General features: G+C 49.3%; 1 protein-coding gene across 3 annotated transcripts in view; it reads left to right on the top strand.

Moving 5' to 3' along the window:
- Positions 1-16,739, top strand: part of Crtac1 (cartilage acidic protein 1) — a 131,478-nt gene that overhangs the window by 91,540 nt on the left and 23,199 nt on the right. For 2 of the 3 annotated variants that reach the window (XM_074078574.1, XM_074078575.1), the window contains exons 5-6: positions 4,819-4,975; positions 15,191-15,325. In XM_074078574.1, coding sequence (XP_073934675.1) covers positions 4,819-4,975; positions 15,191-15,325 — 292 coding nt within the window. The remainder of the gene's footprint in view (positions 1-4,818; positions 4,976-15,190; positions 15,326-16,739) is intronic. The other variant, XM_074078576.1, reaches the window with a different exon arrangement.

Below are 16,739 nucleotides of genomic sequence, written 5' to 3' on the forward strand. Positions count from 1 at the left end.
ACAGAGCCCCCCAAGGGCACAAGGCTGCACCATCTTGGTAGCTCCCACAGTGTCTTGCCAGAGTGGGTGCTTGCAGGATGAGTTACAATGTACATTTCACATCCTTTCTCTCATGTGACCCTCAAGATGACCAACAAGATGAAGCAGCCAGGGGTTATCAACGTTGTGTCCATTGGATATTTGAGGGACTGAGGCTCAGTTTGGAGCGGTAACTTAGATGGGGACCCAAAAAAGTTCTAAATCTTGTGTTCATTTATTCATTCATCTAACATTAAGTGCCTCCTGTGAGTTGGACATTGAGAGGCATTGAGCCATGGGACCCCTTGTAGATATCTATGGAAGAAATAAAGGCATAACAGAGGGGTGCACAGGTGGGCAAGGGCAGGATTGCCTGAACATACAAGCACTTTAGTTAATCAATAGCTCCATCAATTCCCTCTTGCCCTGCTAGTGCATCGTATCCAGAGGTGCCTGGCCAAAAACATGGTGATGTCTGGCCGCACTGGGAGAGGCAGGAGTAGCTGTAGCCTCTGTCTTTCCTGAGGAGGAAAGACTGCCCACCCAGGCTCAGGTCCCAGCAATCCCATCCAGAGCCAAAGGCTTGCTGTGGAGGTAATTTATCCCTCCTGTCACCTGAGGGGCTCCCCTGCCAACAGCCATCATTGCAATGGGGACCCAGCTGCTGCCCTGCTTTCACGGGGCATCTCAAGTCCCCATTCTGGGGCAGGGCCGAGGGGATGGGCTGATTCGGATTGAGATGGCACCGATGGGATTGGATATTCAGCGTGAATCTTCACAGCAGGGGCCTCCAGGCCTTGGGAGAAGGCAGGTGCCAGGTATAAATATTTATTTCTTAACAAGCTGGTGCTGGGAGGAGAAGCCAAGCTGGGCTGTGAAGCCACATTTAGCCCTGACCTGAATCCGTGCCACCTGGACTCCTGCCTGGTGGGAGGGGATGGCGAGGCAGCTTTGAACAGTCCTGGAAAGTATGGGGGGCTGGGGGCGGGGGGCATGCCTGATCAGAGCTGGGGGGCCACTTCCCCTGCTTCTCCTGGCTTCCTTTCTCTCTGGTCAGGACCAAGCTTCCCACATTAGCTAAAGTAGGAAACTTCTCCAAGAATTGGAGGGCGGGGCCTGAAGGTTAATCATGAAGAGATGTGCTTTGTCCTAACAAGGTCATCTGCACACCCACACATTTAACCACAGGACAAAAGCACCATGTGAAATGCAACAGGAAAAAAAAAAAAGAAAAAAGACACACTGGCACCACAGCATGATGGGTTCAGAAACTGCCTGCTCCTTGCTCGGCCAGACTCCAGCCCCAAGTTTCAGGGAACTAGAAAGAGCCCTACAGTCATTTACCACCAGGGGAAGAGGTGCTCCAGGAGGCCAGCCATCACCTTGGCCATCCCTGTGGTCTAGGAACTGTGAGGGAGGGGTAGGGAGACACCAAGGCCAGTGTAGAAGCTGAAAACAGGAATGCAGCACGGTGCAGGCAAACCCAACAGCAATTGTAATGATAAGAACAGCACACTTACTCAACTAACCACCTGCCAAGTCCTGTGCTAAGTGTTACAGCCTCTATAAACCTTCATAAACCTATGAGGTTTGGACTATATCCCCTTTAACAGGTATGGAAATTAAGGCTTGGAGCAATTAAGTAACTTGATCACACAGCAAATGGCAGGTAAAAGCTGGGAATTGAGCCCTGCCTGCCTGAAGATGAAGTAGCCCCTTTTCACCCCTCTGTTACCATGCCTCTGCATAAAATGACATCAGACACAGGTTCTATTATAGCATCCGCCCTAGCCATCCTCCCTTAGCCCCACAGTCCCCACCTGAAGGTCTTTTGGTCATTCACCTGCTCAGTGGTTTTCAATGTGGTCCCCAGATCAACAGCATCCACACTGTTAGAAATGAAAATTCTTAGGCCTTGTCCCATGCCACTCTCCATGTCTGCTAAATCAGAACCTCTGGGAGTGGGGCCCAGTGATCTGGGGTTCAACTAGACCTGCAGGTGTTGGGTGTACATGCTGAAGTTTGAGGGCGGGCCCCAGGTGATGCCTCAGTCCCCGTCATGAGCTGTTCCATGAGCCACTTCCCTTCCAGCTCTTGTGCCTGCTCTGTCCCAAACCTAGAGCCCACCTGTCCTGCATCTTCAGCTACCTCATCACTCACCCGCCTTTCTGGATCCAGCTCAAAGCTGATCTATTACAAGAAGCGGTTCCTGGTCGATAATGATTATGCCTCATGTTTATATAGCATTTTTATCTTTTCAAAGACCTTTCACATACGTTGTCTCATTTCATCTTCTCAACAACCCTGCCAGGAAGCAGGGAGAATCTGATCCCCATTTAGCACGTACAGACATGCAGCCTGCAGACAGTGAGGAATGCATACAAAGACATGGAGCCAGTTCAGGGCTGATGCTAGACCAGGACCAAGCTAATATTCCTAGACCAGTGCTTCTCAAAATGAGGTTCCTAGACCAGCAATGTCAACATCACCTGGGAATTTGTTAGAAATGCACATTTTCAGGGCCCACTCCAGACTTCTTAAATCAGAAACTCTTGGGATGGGTCCCAGCATCTGTTTTTAACAAGCTTTCCAAGTGATTCTGTGATAGCTAACGTGTGAGAACCATCACCCTGGACCCAGAACTCCAGAAACATCTTCTGTTCCCTGGAATCATCTCAGCCTCTTAGAATTACTTCATGTCAAGTTTACATGTGAATTTCTGCAATCTTCTACAACTATCACACATCTGTTTATCTGCTTTACCACCCCAAATAAATTGAAGTAAGAACGAAGTATATCTGAACTTTATCCATCTCCTATTCTAGCCGAGTGCATTTCAGTCCATTTGGGCTTAATTGCCCATTTGTTGATGAGCTGACTAACAGCTGGTGGGGTCAGGAATGACCCATGATTGTGCCCTTTCCTGCTTAGCCCCTTCCCTTCAGTCTTCACCCATCATTCCCTACACACATACCAAGCTCCTGGGATGAGGGAGAACCTTTCAGAGTCCTCCTCTAATCAAAAACCCAATGTATTATAAAGCAGTGCTTCTCAAACTTCAGTTTTTGCCTAGGAGTCAAGTGATGTCTTGCAATGCAGATTCTGATCAAGCTGATATGGAGTAGGGCCCGAGGTTCTATATTTCTAACATACTTCCCAATGTTACCAATGCTTGTGGCCCAGGAACCAATTGGAGCATCAAGACTTGTAAAGTCGGGCTGGGGGCATGGCTCAAGTGGTAGAGTGCCTGCCTAGCAAGTGCGAGGCCCTGAGTTCAAGCCCCAGTACTGCCAAAAAAAAAATTACATTCAAGACTTGTAAAGTATTGATTCCCAGGTAGCAGGTAAAGATTCAGATAACTAAAACAGAAAGGGCAGCAAATCCAACTTCGTCACTTAACACTTCCCTCTTGCATTTTACATTCTAACAACACTGAACTGATGGCATTTGCTTTCCCTACATACATCATTCTCTGTCTGGAAGGTTCTTTTCCCTCCGTTTCACTGGCTGAGACGCCTCTTGGAGAACCTGTCACTTCCCATAATGAGGCACACCCACCTCCAGGTTAGAAGCACCTCTTCTGTGCACCCAGGAAAACCTGTACAAAGTCTCCACCATGGCTTGTGTGATTGTAGATGCTTCTGCATCCCAGAGCCCTGAAGCTCCTTCCCTGTCCTTACCCACCAGTCACACAGGCTCTTATTCAGCTTCCTCAAAGAAAATGGTCCAGAAGAAGGTATAAAGTCAGTGACCAGTTAGATGGGATGAGGGTTCTGCTCATGACATCATTGGATAAGAGACAGAAGCAAGAAAAGAGGGCCAAGAAGAGGGGAGACAGTACAGTCTTGTTATTATTTTTCTTGTGTCCTCTTTTATTTATGGCTTGTCTTTCAAACTAGACTCCAAGCCACTAAGGACACAGCTATGTTTTCCGTACATTTATCACCGAGCACCTTGTACATAGTTGGAGCTCAAGAAATATTCACTAGAGGGAAGAAATATTCACTGAGGAAACCTGGAAAAGTGATTTAGAAATCATGTGGATCTCTTGGGGGAGGGGAGACATCCCTGGAAGAAAGAACACCTTTATAATAACAGGCAGAAAGAATCTTTTATCAGCAGTGTTTGGACTACAGAGGAGAATGACTACAGCAAAGAGGAGCAGGTGCCCAGGGCTTCTCCTGGATGCAAAGAAAAAAAAATTGAGACAGTATTGTAAAGGCAGAAGCAATGAAATATTTCTTTCTCATAGTATGGGGAGGAAAAGGGAATGGAAAATGGAAGGAAGACCCTGCAAATCTGTGCCTCTCTTGCTATCGAAATTGAGAAAGGAAGAAATGAAGGGTAGGGAGGAGGAAAGATGAGTCAGGAATTTGCTTGTCATCTTGGCTGGAGTGGGCTTGAATGGGAGAGAGAGATGGAGAATAATGGGAATTGGTAGATCAATCAATCAGCAAATATTTATTGAGCAGCTACCCTGGCTGGCAGCTGGAGAGAGCTCAGCTGGAGGGAGGCACATTAGAAAATTGTCTATAAAAAGGTGGTTGTGGGGAAAAAGGAACAGGATAGAAGGCGAAGCAGGGCTGCTTTGTTGACTGGGGAGTGGGGATGTCATTCACATTATACCCTTTGTGAAAAGACCCCCTGGGTGTCCTAGCCCTGTGCAGCCTGCAAGGCCATTGACTGCAGATGTGGGGAGCAGACCCCAAGCCACTGAAAGAGCTATGATCCTAGGTCGGGGTGATTTCTGGGACAAACCAAGATGGGCCTCCTTACTTGCCTCCTCCCCTTCCTCCTCAGGGCTCCGGACGCTACTCTATCTACATTGCCAACTATGCCTACGGTAATGTGGGGCCCGATGCCCTCATTGAAATGGACCCCGAGGCCAGTGACCTCTCCCGGGGCATTCTGGCTCTCAGAGATGTGGCTGCTGAGGCTGGGGTCAGCAAATACACAGGTATGCGGAGGGCCACAGAGGCTGTGAGCAGAGGGGCTGGGGCTGGGGTCCAAGGCCCTGCAAAGATGAGTCTAATTCATCAGTGACCCTGGGGACAGGGTAGGCATATGTCCCTGAGGAGGGAAAGATGAAGGCATTGTTCCATCCCACTATGCACACAAGGCTCCTCCCACACTCCCTTGGTGTGGTGACTCCCTTGGTCACCTTCTCCAAGGGTTGGTGACCTGTCTGATGAGTATGAGCTTTGGGGGGGAAAAGGGGAGCGTCAGGCCTAGGGGCTTGCTGGCAAGTGAGGTGAGGAAACCAGCACATCATTCTCTCTCTGGAACCTCTTGCCCCATCCCTTGCTGTAGCCCCAATGTTGGTTGAGCAGGTTCTGGAGGAGAAAGCTGACAAATCACAAAAGCCGAGATTTAAAGCATTCTTTATTGCCAAACAGCAGATGAAATTATTTACTTACACATAAGCGGCCAGGAATTGAGTGCTAAATCCCTAAGCTTCAGCTGGGTCCCGTCTCGGATAACTGAGCTCAAAGAATTGTGCTCTTGTTCCAAAACCTCTCCAGCACTTTTTTTTGAAGGCATGCTCCTCGCTCTGTCTTTCTGGATGGGGAACCTATTGTCAGAGTCTCTGACAGGGAGATCTTTCTAGGGAAGGCTGTTTTTCTAATTCTAGCACGGCTGCTGACTAAACTCTGATAATCTGCCAATAGACCGCTGATGGCAGAGCCATCCAGTTCCTGTTTTGGGTGCCAAAAATCAGGAAGCCAGGGCTGAACACATCTCCCAAGCTTCAGCCTCACTCACACCTGCCCTGCACTTAGGCATAGAAATTGTCTTCTCAGTTGACCTTCCTTGTATATCCACTCCAACTTGTACTGGAAAGACTTCTGAAGTAAAAGCCAACCTGATCCCTAATCCTGAAGCTGGAACAGTATGTGAGAGGTCATTTGGGCCATCCCTCTGCTTCCAAATACCTGGCTGGTGGCAGAATCTCAAAGACCTACCCAGGAAACGTTGTCCCTGCCTCCCTGCCATTTATGATGCCCTTCTCTAGCCACCTTCCCACCTCCGTGAAAGGAGATTAATGTTGACCCATCTGACAAAGTTTGTGGGGACAAATGACTAGACAATAAAGTAGTTTGCACAGCTCAAGCCCCATCAAAGTGCCTGAGAGCTCCGTGCATGAACATACCGCCGAAAGGCTGAGTGTCAGTAATAAACCACGTTTCCCTGGGAAAAGGAATAAACATGCAAGCGCTTCAGCCTAGATTGGTACAGTCAATTTTTCTGAGTAGCTCCCAGTTCTGTGCACAGGGCTGGCTTGGCAATTAAGTGCCTTGATCTTGCAGGAAAGGGGGGAGAGGGAGGGTCTGGGGGAAGCACTTGAAAATGATGAGATGGAAGGGAGGCAAGGACTGGGAGAGTGGGTTACATGTAGAATAGAAGGATGCGGAAGGTTGGAGCATGAAAGGGGCATTGTTCTCACTGGCTGGGCTGGCACAGAACCTAGGAAGGAGGAGGGGAATGAAGCAGGGACAGCTGAGGAGCAGGGATGTGATAGAGCACCAGCCAACTGTGCTGGAAGGACAGGGCAGCCCAAGATGGGGACTGCAGCTTCTTTAGAGGCATGGAGGAGGCCGGGGCAGCTGGCATGCCCAGAGGACACATCAGAGCAGCTCTGCAGACTTCCAGAAGCCATTTGGCTGACAAGAACCAATTTGGCCTACCAAGTTACTATTCTGTCTGCCTGCCTTCCCCAGCCCACCCTTTCCCTTCTCGCCAAGCTCCCCAACACTACCCTGCAACTCCCCAACTTATCACTCAGCTAATGACACATAGGCATCTGGCTGGAAAACTAACCCCAAGTGTACCCTTGAGCCCCAGGAATGAACCCCAAATGTAAAGGCCACCATACTGAGCCCAGCCTCATGGCTGAGGCTCTGGGCTGGTGGCCAGTGCTCAGCGCCAGGCTGGTACCAGGGGGCCTGGGAAGCTGGGAGGAAACCAAAGCAGGAAGGATGAGCAGGGCCTGAGCAGGCTGAAGAGAGCAAGCCCTGGCCAGATGTGCACCAGGGAGCTGAGGCCTCAGCAGCCAGGCCACATAGCCCTCGTCTGCTAGATGGGAGGGTGATCTTGGAGAAACTCCCATTTTCCAAGGGAACATATGGAGGTCCAGAGAGGAGAAAGGACTTGCCCAAGGTCACCTAGGAGATCTGTAGAAAAGTCGCACTTGGAGCCCTCACTCCTGATGCTAACCTGCCACAACCAGCAGGATTTGATGACCTACAGCTTGAAAATCCTGCTCCAGGCTGGTGAAGGGGAGGTCCCACACCCACTGGGAATGCACCCCAGCACTGGCACGCAGGCTTTGAACCACGTCCCAGCTTGTCAAGACTGAAGCAGCTGCCTGGCCTGAGGTGCTCAGGGCAGCAGAGGGAGCCAGATCACCACAACGACTGGTGGGCAATGGCGTTGCCTGCATACAGGCTGTCCAGCTCTGCAGGAAGGGGAGGGGGAGGGGAAGTCTCATCTCCAGACACTATTCATTCCAGCAGTCACCACCACTCTGCTGGGTCACAGTGCCATCTAGCGGCCAATGAGCCTGATCTCGAGGGACTGTGAGCCCCTGGAGGGCAGCGGAGCGAGAGCTACTGGACAGAGGCAGTAGGGAGATCACTCTCCCATGCCATGGGTCCCTAGGAATCTCAGGCCCTAGTTTCTCTAACTTCCTGAGGCCTCTTGGAGCCAGGATGCTGCCAGGAGCTGCCCTGCATGGGAATCCTGACTACCGGGTTCCACACAGCAGAGCCTGGCATGAACAGAGGGGGAAGGTGGGAGTCAAAAGTCCTGTACCACCCCTGCAGCCCAGTGACCTTGGTCACATTCCCCAGCTTCTCTGAGCACATTGAATGTCAGAGAGGCTAAGGGGACAGGGTCTGAAGCAGGCTTCTGTGTGCTCCATGCCTTCTAGTGCAGGCAGCAGTGGGTATATCCTTCTCCCAGTGCAGTTTCTCTCATCAGTGGGGTTTTAGAGAAGAGGGGAGCATGAAGTATACCTGGTGCAGACAGGGCCTGCCGTGTGTAGCAAATACCCAGACCCTTCTGTCCTGGACTGTGACACAGTGACACAGGGCTCTCTGCTGGGCATCTCCTGGGAGCCCAGTGCTAAGTACAGGGGGTGAGTAAAAGGAGGCCTTATGTCCATGTCCCCTGCCTGGCTTCCAGTCCTGGGTACACCATGGCATCTTCATCACCTCCCCACTGAGATCCAGCTATCTTCCCTCCTTCTACTCAGATGCTGCATCCACCCCTTCCCCAAGAGTCCTGCATTTTGGGCCTCACCCTTTAAGGGAGCATCTGCCTGGGCTGCAAGGTGGTGATTAAAGGAGCCTTAAAAGAAATTTGGAAAGAAAATGAAGGTGGATTTATGATGTCGGGTGGAGAGTTTTGCTGTTGGCTGGGAGCAGTGTGGAACAAAGCGGAGGGCAGATCTGATTTATAGGAAGTCATTATTGAAGGAGACGGAGAGATCTAAAGCCCAGCTGAGCCCTTCTGGCGGATCCCCATCAGCTGTATGACTGGGGGCCGCAGGGTGGGGACCAAGGAGCCTCCCAGATCCCCAGGCAAGTGCTGACCTTTCCACAGGAGCACAGCCAGGACCAGGTAGGGCTGCAGTGACAGGCTTCTCAGCCAGGTCTGAGACCCCCCAGGGAGTACAGCCTGAGCCTACCAGGGCTCCCAAAGCCCAGGATACTTAAGGGACCATTTCCCTGGGGAGTCAGATGCATATGATTATTGTCAGAAGGGTATGTCATTTTTTCCTTTAATACAAACAAGGTATGTTGCTTAAAAACGTGGGTTTGAGGCTGGCAGAGTGGTTCAAGTGTTAAAAGCACACACCTGGCAAGAGTGAAGCCCTGAGTTCAAACCCAGTGCCACCAAAATAAATAAATAAATAAAAATGTAATTTTTTATGCATTTTTCTCAGCTAACACAAGATATTTTAAAGAAATATCAAGACTATGGCTGGCCACTCTGGGCTATACCCTTAATACTCTGGTATAAATCCCTTTCTGTTGAGTGGGGGTGTTAGCAGAAAACATTTGAGAAGCAGGCTCAGGAGAGAGCACGGGGTTTGAATTGTGATCCACCACCTGTCAGCTGTGATTGCTCCTCCAAAAGCCTCAGTTTTCTCACCTAGAAAATAGGGGCAGTGGGAGGAATACTGGGGAGATGTTGACCAAAGGCCACGGAGTTCAGTTAGACAGGAGGAGTACACTCAAGGGCTCCATTGTACAACATGGTGACTATGGTTAACAACAATGCATTGCAGTCTTGCAATCGCTAGCAGGATAGATTTTAAATCTTCCTGTCACAAAAATAAGTATGTGAGATGATGCATATGTTAGCTGGATTTAGCCATTTCATAATGTATACATTTTTCAAAACATGCTGTACATGATAGATATATGCTATGTTTTTCTCAGTTAAAAAAGGAAGTGGTGGTGACAAGACACATCTTGAGGTGTTGTAACACTGACTTGAGGTACATCTGCGTGGTGCCCAGCACACAGGTCCAGGCCATTGGTACCAGAGCAACTCTTCCTGCCACTCCTTTACCTGTCCCTGGCTTTAAACAGCTTCTTCCTTGCTCCTCAAAGCTGGGTGGGGAGGCACAGTGAGGAGGGGCCTTCCTGCACCACCAGGTGGCTGAGGTTTGGAGACCACCCTCCTCCCCCGAAGGCAATGACTGATGTCCTTGGGCATTCTGCAGAGACAGGACAGGGAAAATGAGAGCAAGGTGGGAGTGTCCTTGTCTGACATACTCCACTCCCATGCAACCGCACAGTCCAGCCCAGCCCAACACAGCCCCAGCAGAGGGGCCCAGGGCTCCTGTTTCAGAATTCTTCTGGAAATGTAGGACAGGCAACCCTGTTACCATTCTGCCCATTTTCCTCACACCACCTTCTCTCCTGCAAACTCACTCTCTCTCTCTCTCTCTCTCTCTCTCTCTCACATACACACACACACACACACACACACACACACACACACTGTCCAATTCCTCTGCCTCACATTTCCCAACATCTCAGCCCTACTCTCTTATAATATCTTGGATGGTCTTGGCAAACTTGGTGTCCACCAGAACCCCATTTCTACCAAGACTTTAGCAGATGAATGCCATGAGTCCAAGTTTCTTTACTGAAGGGCTCGCCTCTGAGCCTTCACATGGGGCAGAGGGTACAGAAAATGACTCCCAACACATTTATCCACCCTGGAGGATACATGCACTGAAAAGAAAAGTTGGGGGCCAGGCATAGTGACATGTGCCTGTAATCTCATCTATTCAAGAGGTGGAGGTAAAAAGACCAAAGTCCAAGCCTGGCCCCAAGCAAAACGCATGAGACCCTACCTGGACCATGAGCTAAAGCAAAAAGGGCTGGGGGCGTGGCTCAAATGGGAGAGCACTTGCCTAAAGCTAGAAGGAACCTTGGGGATCTTCTCATTCCACCACCCACTTCACAGGGCAGGAGACTGAGGCCTGGAGGACGAATTTCCCAAGTTCCTGCAGCCAGAGAGAGACAGAGGCCAGGCGAGATCCTAGAGGTCTTTCCTTAGCACCTGGGTCCCTAGGCTGCCTCATCCCTGGTTCCTCAGGCCCAGACACGCTGCTCTTTGGCAACTTGTGTCCCATCCCACAGCCTTTCCCTTCCTCCCTCACTCCAGTCCCCGAGGGCTGGCCTCACGTGTGCTTGAGTCTGCATTGCCAAATGCCAGGGTTCAGAGGTCTGGGGGGCAGCTCTTAAGGACAACCAAGGCTGCCCCACCCTGGTTGGGCTTGGGTCCAATGAGCAGATCATGGGGGGAGGGCTGCAATGTGACAAAAGGAAGCAGAGACCCCAGAGGAGCATCTCCCCTATAACTTCACCCTCCCACCCAGCCACGTGGGCAGAGCAAGCAGAAGTCCTTGGGAGGGATGGGCAGGGAGGAACATTCAAAGCCCAACAGCACAACAAGGAGGCCTTGGAAGCTTAAAAGTGCTGGGGAAAAATAAAGTGATATTATTCACCCAGCAGGTAGTAAATAGTTCTAGCTAATGACTGTGTGGCACCTGACATTTTCCAAAGTACCTTCCAAAAATCATCTCACTTAATATTTATGACAGCCCTGAGAAGGAACTATTATTATTATTATTACCAGTATTATGTCATAGACAAGAATACAGAAGCCCAGAAAGGTTAAGTGATGTGCCCAAAGTCACACAGCTCAAACTTGGACTTGTGATTTCCAGTCTTAAAATCTGCTCTTCACCAGTACGGCCTCCAGCCTTACCTGGGGAACTGTGTCCCTGAGAGAATGGGCTAACCTCAAATAGAAAAGAATTAATTGATATAAAGTGGAGCCAACTCCCTGGTAGGACATCAGTCTCCAAGACTAAATAAAGATGTTCCTAACAGCCCTCTGGGCATCCCCATATGGTATGTGCTAAACCTCAGGGGTGGAGGAGAAGGTGAGACAAAGGAGGAAGAAAAGGAGGGAACGGGTCCTGGGAAATGATGCGCTGATACCTTTGTCACTTAACCTAGGGGAGGAGGACTGGCGGGTTACACTTCCATGGGTGGATTTCATCAGATGGAAGAGTCTCCCCTGTGGCACTGGCGAGGGTGCAGACTCCTGGCTGCCCCTGCCTCCAACTCTGCTTTGGAGCCATCCTAAGGCTGCTGGGGAAGCTACCCAAGGGGCTGGCTCCCTGATGATGGGCTCACCTGCTCCCCAACTGTGTGGCCAACTTGCCAAGAAGGAGTTGTGGGTAATATCTCTGTTATGGTCTGGTTGCCATGGTGATAAATTGCTGCTAATTAGTAGTGTGGTTACCATGGCAATTTTCTAGTAATTACAGGTTACAAATGGTGCAAGGCTTCAACCCAACCCAATTAGTTAATTAGAAAGATTTAGAAATTTGTCCAAAAGGGAAATAACCTGTTTTATAGAAAATGAAGGGAATGTGTCACAGCCTGGGAGCCAGAGGCAGAGAGGAAATGGGAAGATGCCAGAATGGGGAAGAAGGATGGAGCTGCACAGCAAGTCTTGAGTCCCACCCTCAGCTATGTTGAGGGTGTCTCCAGGGAAAGCCTGCCCCTGGGCTGGAGCCTGGCAGGACCTGGGCAGGGAAAGCTGCCAGAAGCCACTTAAGGCTCCTCTTTTAATGGATAGTGGTGGTACCCAGGTGAAGGCTCAGCCCCTTTCCTGCTGGCTGTAGAAAGGCACCAAAGCCACCCAGCCCACTCCATGGCTCCCATGAAACCCAGTGCATGTCTGGTGGATGCTCCCAGGAACATTGTGGCTTTAGTCTCATTTTCATGAGACTCGACTCTCCTGGAGAGCTAGTCAGATTATCTGGGAGGAATCCGAGAGGAAAAGGCCCAGAGGGTGCTAACAAGGAGTCTGACCATGACAGCTGTGAGTGGCAATGCTGCTCACTCTGCATCTCCCCGGCGCCCAATGGCAGTTGGGAAGGCTCTTACACAGGGAGGAAGGCTCCCTGATTTCCTTCAGGGCATCTCTCAGGGTGGGAGGAGCTTAGGGACCCAGAGAATCCTCTTCTCAAAGTAACTGTCACTCATGGATATCTCACCCCTTCCAGAGGTGGCCATGGAGTGGCCTGGCCCATCACACAGCTCTGTCTGAGCTCTTGTTTGTTAAGCAACTCAGGTTTAGGTGGTCTTGAGACTATCCTGGCAACCCTAACTAGCTCTTTAGAACAACAGGTTTTAAGCTCTAATGTGCACACAAACCAGGCAGGGGCTTGTTAGGATGCAGGTGTTCATTCAGTAGGGCCAAGATTCTGCATTTCTAAGAAGCATTTATTTGTTAAATTTGTGTGTGTCTATCATGTGCAACATGAGATTTTTGAGATATGCCTTGTGGAATGGCTGACTTGAAAGAATTAACATGCATTACCTCACATACTTATCACTTAATTTCGGTGAGGTCACTTAAAACCCACTCTCTTCGCAAGTTCAAGTATACAGTGCCTTGTTACTAACTACAGGCACCATACTGAATTTATCCCCCCTGTTTAGTGGGCCCTTGGACCAAGATCACCCCTTTCCCCAACTTCCTGCTTCACCCAGCCCCTGGCAGCCACCATTTCGCCATCTGCTTCCGTGAGTGTGACTGTAGACTCCACACTGGAGTGAGCGCACGCCTATTTGTCTCTCTTCACTTAGCATAATGTCCTTCGGGCTCATCTATGTTGTCACAAATGACAGGACTTCTTCCTTTGTAAGGCTGGATAACATCTCATTGCGGAAATATTCTACATTTTCTTTATCCATTCACCCACTGCTGGAGACCAGGGCGATTCCACATCTTGACCCCATAGTGAACAGTGCTGCAATGAACATGGGTGTACAGATGTCTCTTCAATGTACTGATTTCATCTCCTTTGCCTATATACCCAGTAGTGGGATTGCTGGATCATATGGGCGTTCTAGTTTTAATTTTTTTGAGAACACTTCATACTGTTTTGCATAGTGGTTGTACTAATTTATATCCCCAACAACAGTATACAATGGTTCCTTTTTCTCTGCCTTCTCAAGGACATTTGTCATCTTTCTGATAATCCCCATTCTAACAGGGATATCTCACCTCATTTGATCCTCTCAAAAATTCTGAAGTAGTAAAAGGCAGGGCCATTCCCATTTTACAGATGAGGAAACTGAGGCTCAAAGGGTAACATAAATTGTAAGAAGCCAAACTAGGACTATAGTCCATGGCCCATCCTGGTTGTGCTGTTTTCTACCAGGTGTTTCCAGTGTCTGGGGAAGGGGCATTGCTGAGGGAAAGCTTTCTGGGCACAGGTGAGTTTTCCTAGGAACAGGTGGGGCCTGGCAAGCAGAGGCTTTATTTGAAACTGACTAGTTAGGGATGTTTTATCCAGGACATATTAAGGTTAGACTTTTTGCTGTGGGGAGCTCAAATTTGATCTTGGAAACTTCAGCGCCTCATGTAGTAGAGCTGGCTTGATTTTTTTTTTCTTTAAAAAAAAAATACGCTCTATTGGATTTTTTTTTTCCTTTCAAACAACAGAAGCAATTCTAGCTGCAACATGCCAAACAACACAAAGACATTGAAAGAGAAGGCCAACTACCATCTCTCTGCCTCCCAGTCCTACACATCGTGGTAGCCAGTGTTAACAACTTCAAGTGTGGCCTTCTCCACTTTTCTCCAAACTTGAACAAGCTTGCACAAATATATATATTCAGAAATATAATGTGTTTTCCTTTTTTTAATAAGAGTAAGATCACGCAATACCATTACTTGCCAAAATGCTTTCTCTTTAACAATATATCATGGGCACTCCTCCAAGTCAATACATATGGATCTACACAGTCTTTTTAGTAGCTGCAGAATGATCCACCATATGGATGCACCATAATCCATTCAACCAGTTCACTATTGACAGACGTAATTGCTTACTACATCAAACAAAGCAAAATAAGCATTTTTGTACTGGTAGCCAGGGCCTATTTCTGTAGGTTCTTTTTTCTTCTATACTGAAGATTGAACCCCAAGCCTGATACATACTAGGCAAGTGCCCTATGACTTGTGCCATGCCCCTAGCCTTTTGTTTTATTTTGTTTTTGAAATAGGGTCTCAATAACTTTGCCTGGGCTGGCCCTGAACTCTGCCTCACGAATAGCTGGGATTACAGGAGTTTACCACCACACCTCGATATTTCTGTAGATTCTTAAAACAGGAACACCCAGCAGTCTTGACCAGCATATTTGGGGCTTGGAGTGGGAGTTTTGGGGCTGTCAGGGGACTTGTGACTTGAACAAACTTCCTTTTTCTCTGCCTTCTCAAGGACACTTATCATCTTTCTGATGATAAGAGCTGGGTTTAGGGTTATTGTAATTCAGCCCCTTCTCTTAGAAGGGAGGGGAAGGGCACCAGCACATGTGTGAGGATCAAAATCCTGTGTTCTTTGGGACATGGAATGAAGTCTTTGGCACAGTGATTTATGGAGACTAGAAGCCCAAACGTGGCTAGGGAAGCATCCAGAAGGTCAGACACCCTAACCCCAACCCAAGGGTCTTCTGAAACACCTCTATTACAGCTTCTTCTGGGCCTCAGAGGCAGTCCTGTACTCCAGGTGGGCCTAGGGCGGCTCTTCTGCCACTCACTGTGGGTGTACATCCTCTCCTAGGGGGCCGGGGTGTCAGCGTTGGCCCCATCCTCAGCAGCAGTGCCTCAGATATCTTCTGTGACAATGAGAATGGGCCCAACTTCCTCTTCCACAACCAGGGCAACGGCACTTTCGTGGATGCTGCAGCCAACGCCGGTGAGTGGATGTAACCCTGCCCCATGCCCCTGATCTCCCTAGGCCCTCCCTCGGGAGCCCCCAACCATGCAGCCCTTACCAGCCTCAGGGAGACTGAGCAATTCTTGCCATATCCCCACTCAGGCCTGCTGGGATGGGGAAGCTGAGACCCCTGACATTGTCATTTGCCTACAACTGGCATTGGCCCAGGACCCTCTGAGTCCTGCTTGTGTCTCCCAGCACAATTTCCCCTCCAAGCTGCCTCTTCCCATCTTGGTCCATCCTGCATTTATCTTAAACATAAGTTCAACCCAATAGCCATCTATGGAACCTTTGCTAAGTGCCAGGCTGATAGCAAGACTGGGGGATGCTGACCACGTAGAAAAGGCACTGACTTTCTAGAAACAGAAAGGCAAACAGCTGTAAGAAGCAGGATAAAATCCACTGAGTAGTGCCCTGAGGCTCCCTCTTCCCTTTTTGCTCATCTGCTGTCAACCTCTGGACTTCTGCACCTGCCATTCCCTCTGCTGGACTTCCCTCCCTCTTCTCTGTCTACAGAACTTCCATGTATCCTTCAACATTCACCTCTGTGAAGCCTTTCCTGACTCCATCTGTGTCCCCATCACCCCTTGCATGTACCTCTCACTCAGCCTCCTTCATTGTCATCACAATTAGTCTATGAGCTCTTTAAATACTGGGACTCTGTGCTATTCAGTCTTGACACAATGCTTGACACTCAGAGGTCACCCAGTAAACTACTAAATGATAGAGTTTGTGGATATGATGTCTGCCCTTTAACCCCTTCCTCATTCCCATTTTCCCCTTACCTTGTGAATGAATGGGAAGTTTGAATCTACCTCCTTCTTTAAGTTACAGGGAAGTGGTAACTAGGTATCTAGACCAATAGCTCTAGCTAGTACCCATGGTGGTATCAAAGCCTGAGCGCATGCCATCCATCCTCTCTGATGCAAAAGTGTTTCCTGCCCCAGCTTCCTCCTCAGGAGTCTCCATGTGGGTGAACTCTTGGGCTAGAATAACCACCTCCAGCTTGTAGCCCCTCATCCTCTGTCCTTCCCCTGACATCTCCCTACCTGGCAGCTCCCTGACCTGCTCTCCTCCCTGCTCCTCCTTCCTGTGCTGTATGTACTCTGGCAGCAAACGTTCTCACTCCTGAAAAATCACAGGGTGAAGGGAAGGGGGTAGTAGAGAAAACCTAGAGGATTTGATAAGGTGTTAAAGAGATGGAAGCAGAGGTGAGCGAACAAGTTGGAGTGGGAGAAGGTATCAGGCAGAAGGAGAGGCAAGGTGCGAGGCCCGTAATTGAAAGTCAGAATGATTGCAGGGGTTTAACAAGACATGTCAAGGGGGCATTCATCACACAAACAGATGCTGCTGTGAAATGCAGCCTGGCACCGCTTAGTCCCATGAAAAGGAA

Source organism: Castor canadensis, chromosome 7 (genome assembly GCF_047511655.1).
Source record: "Castor canadensis chromosome 7, mCasCan1.hap1v2, whole genome shotgun sequence".
Lineage (NCBI taxonomy): Eukaryota > Metazoa > Chordata > Mammalia > Rodentia > Castoridae > Castor > Castor canadensis.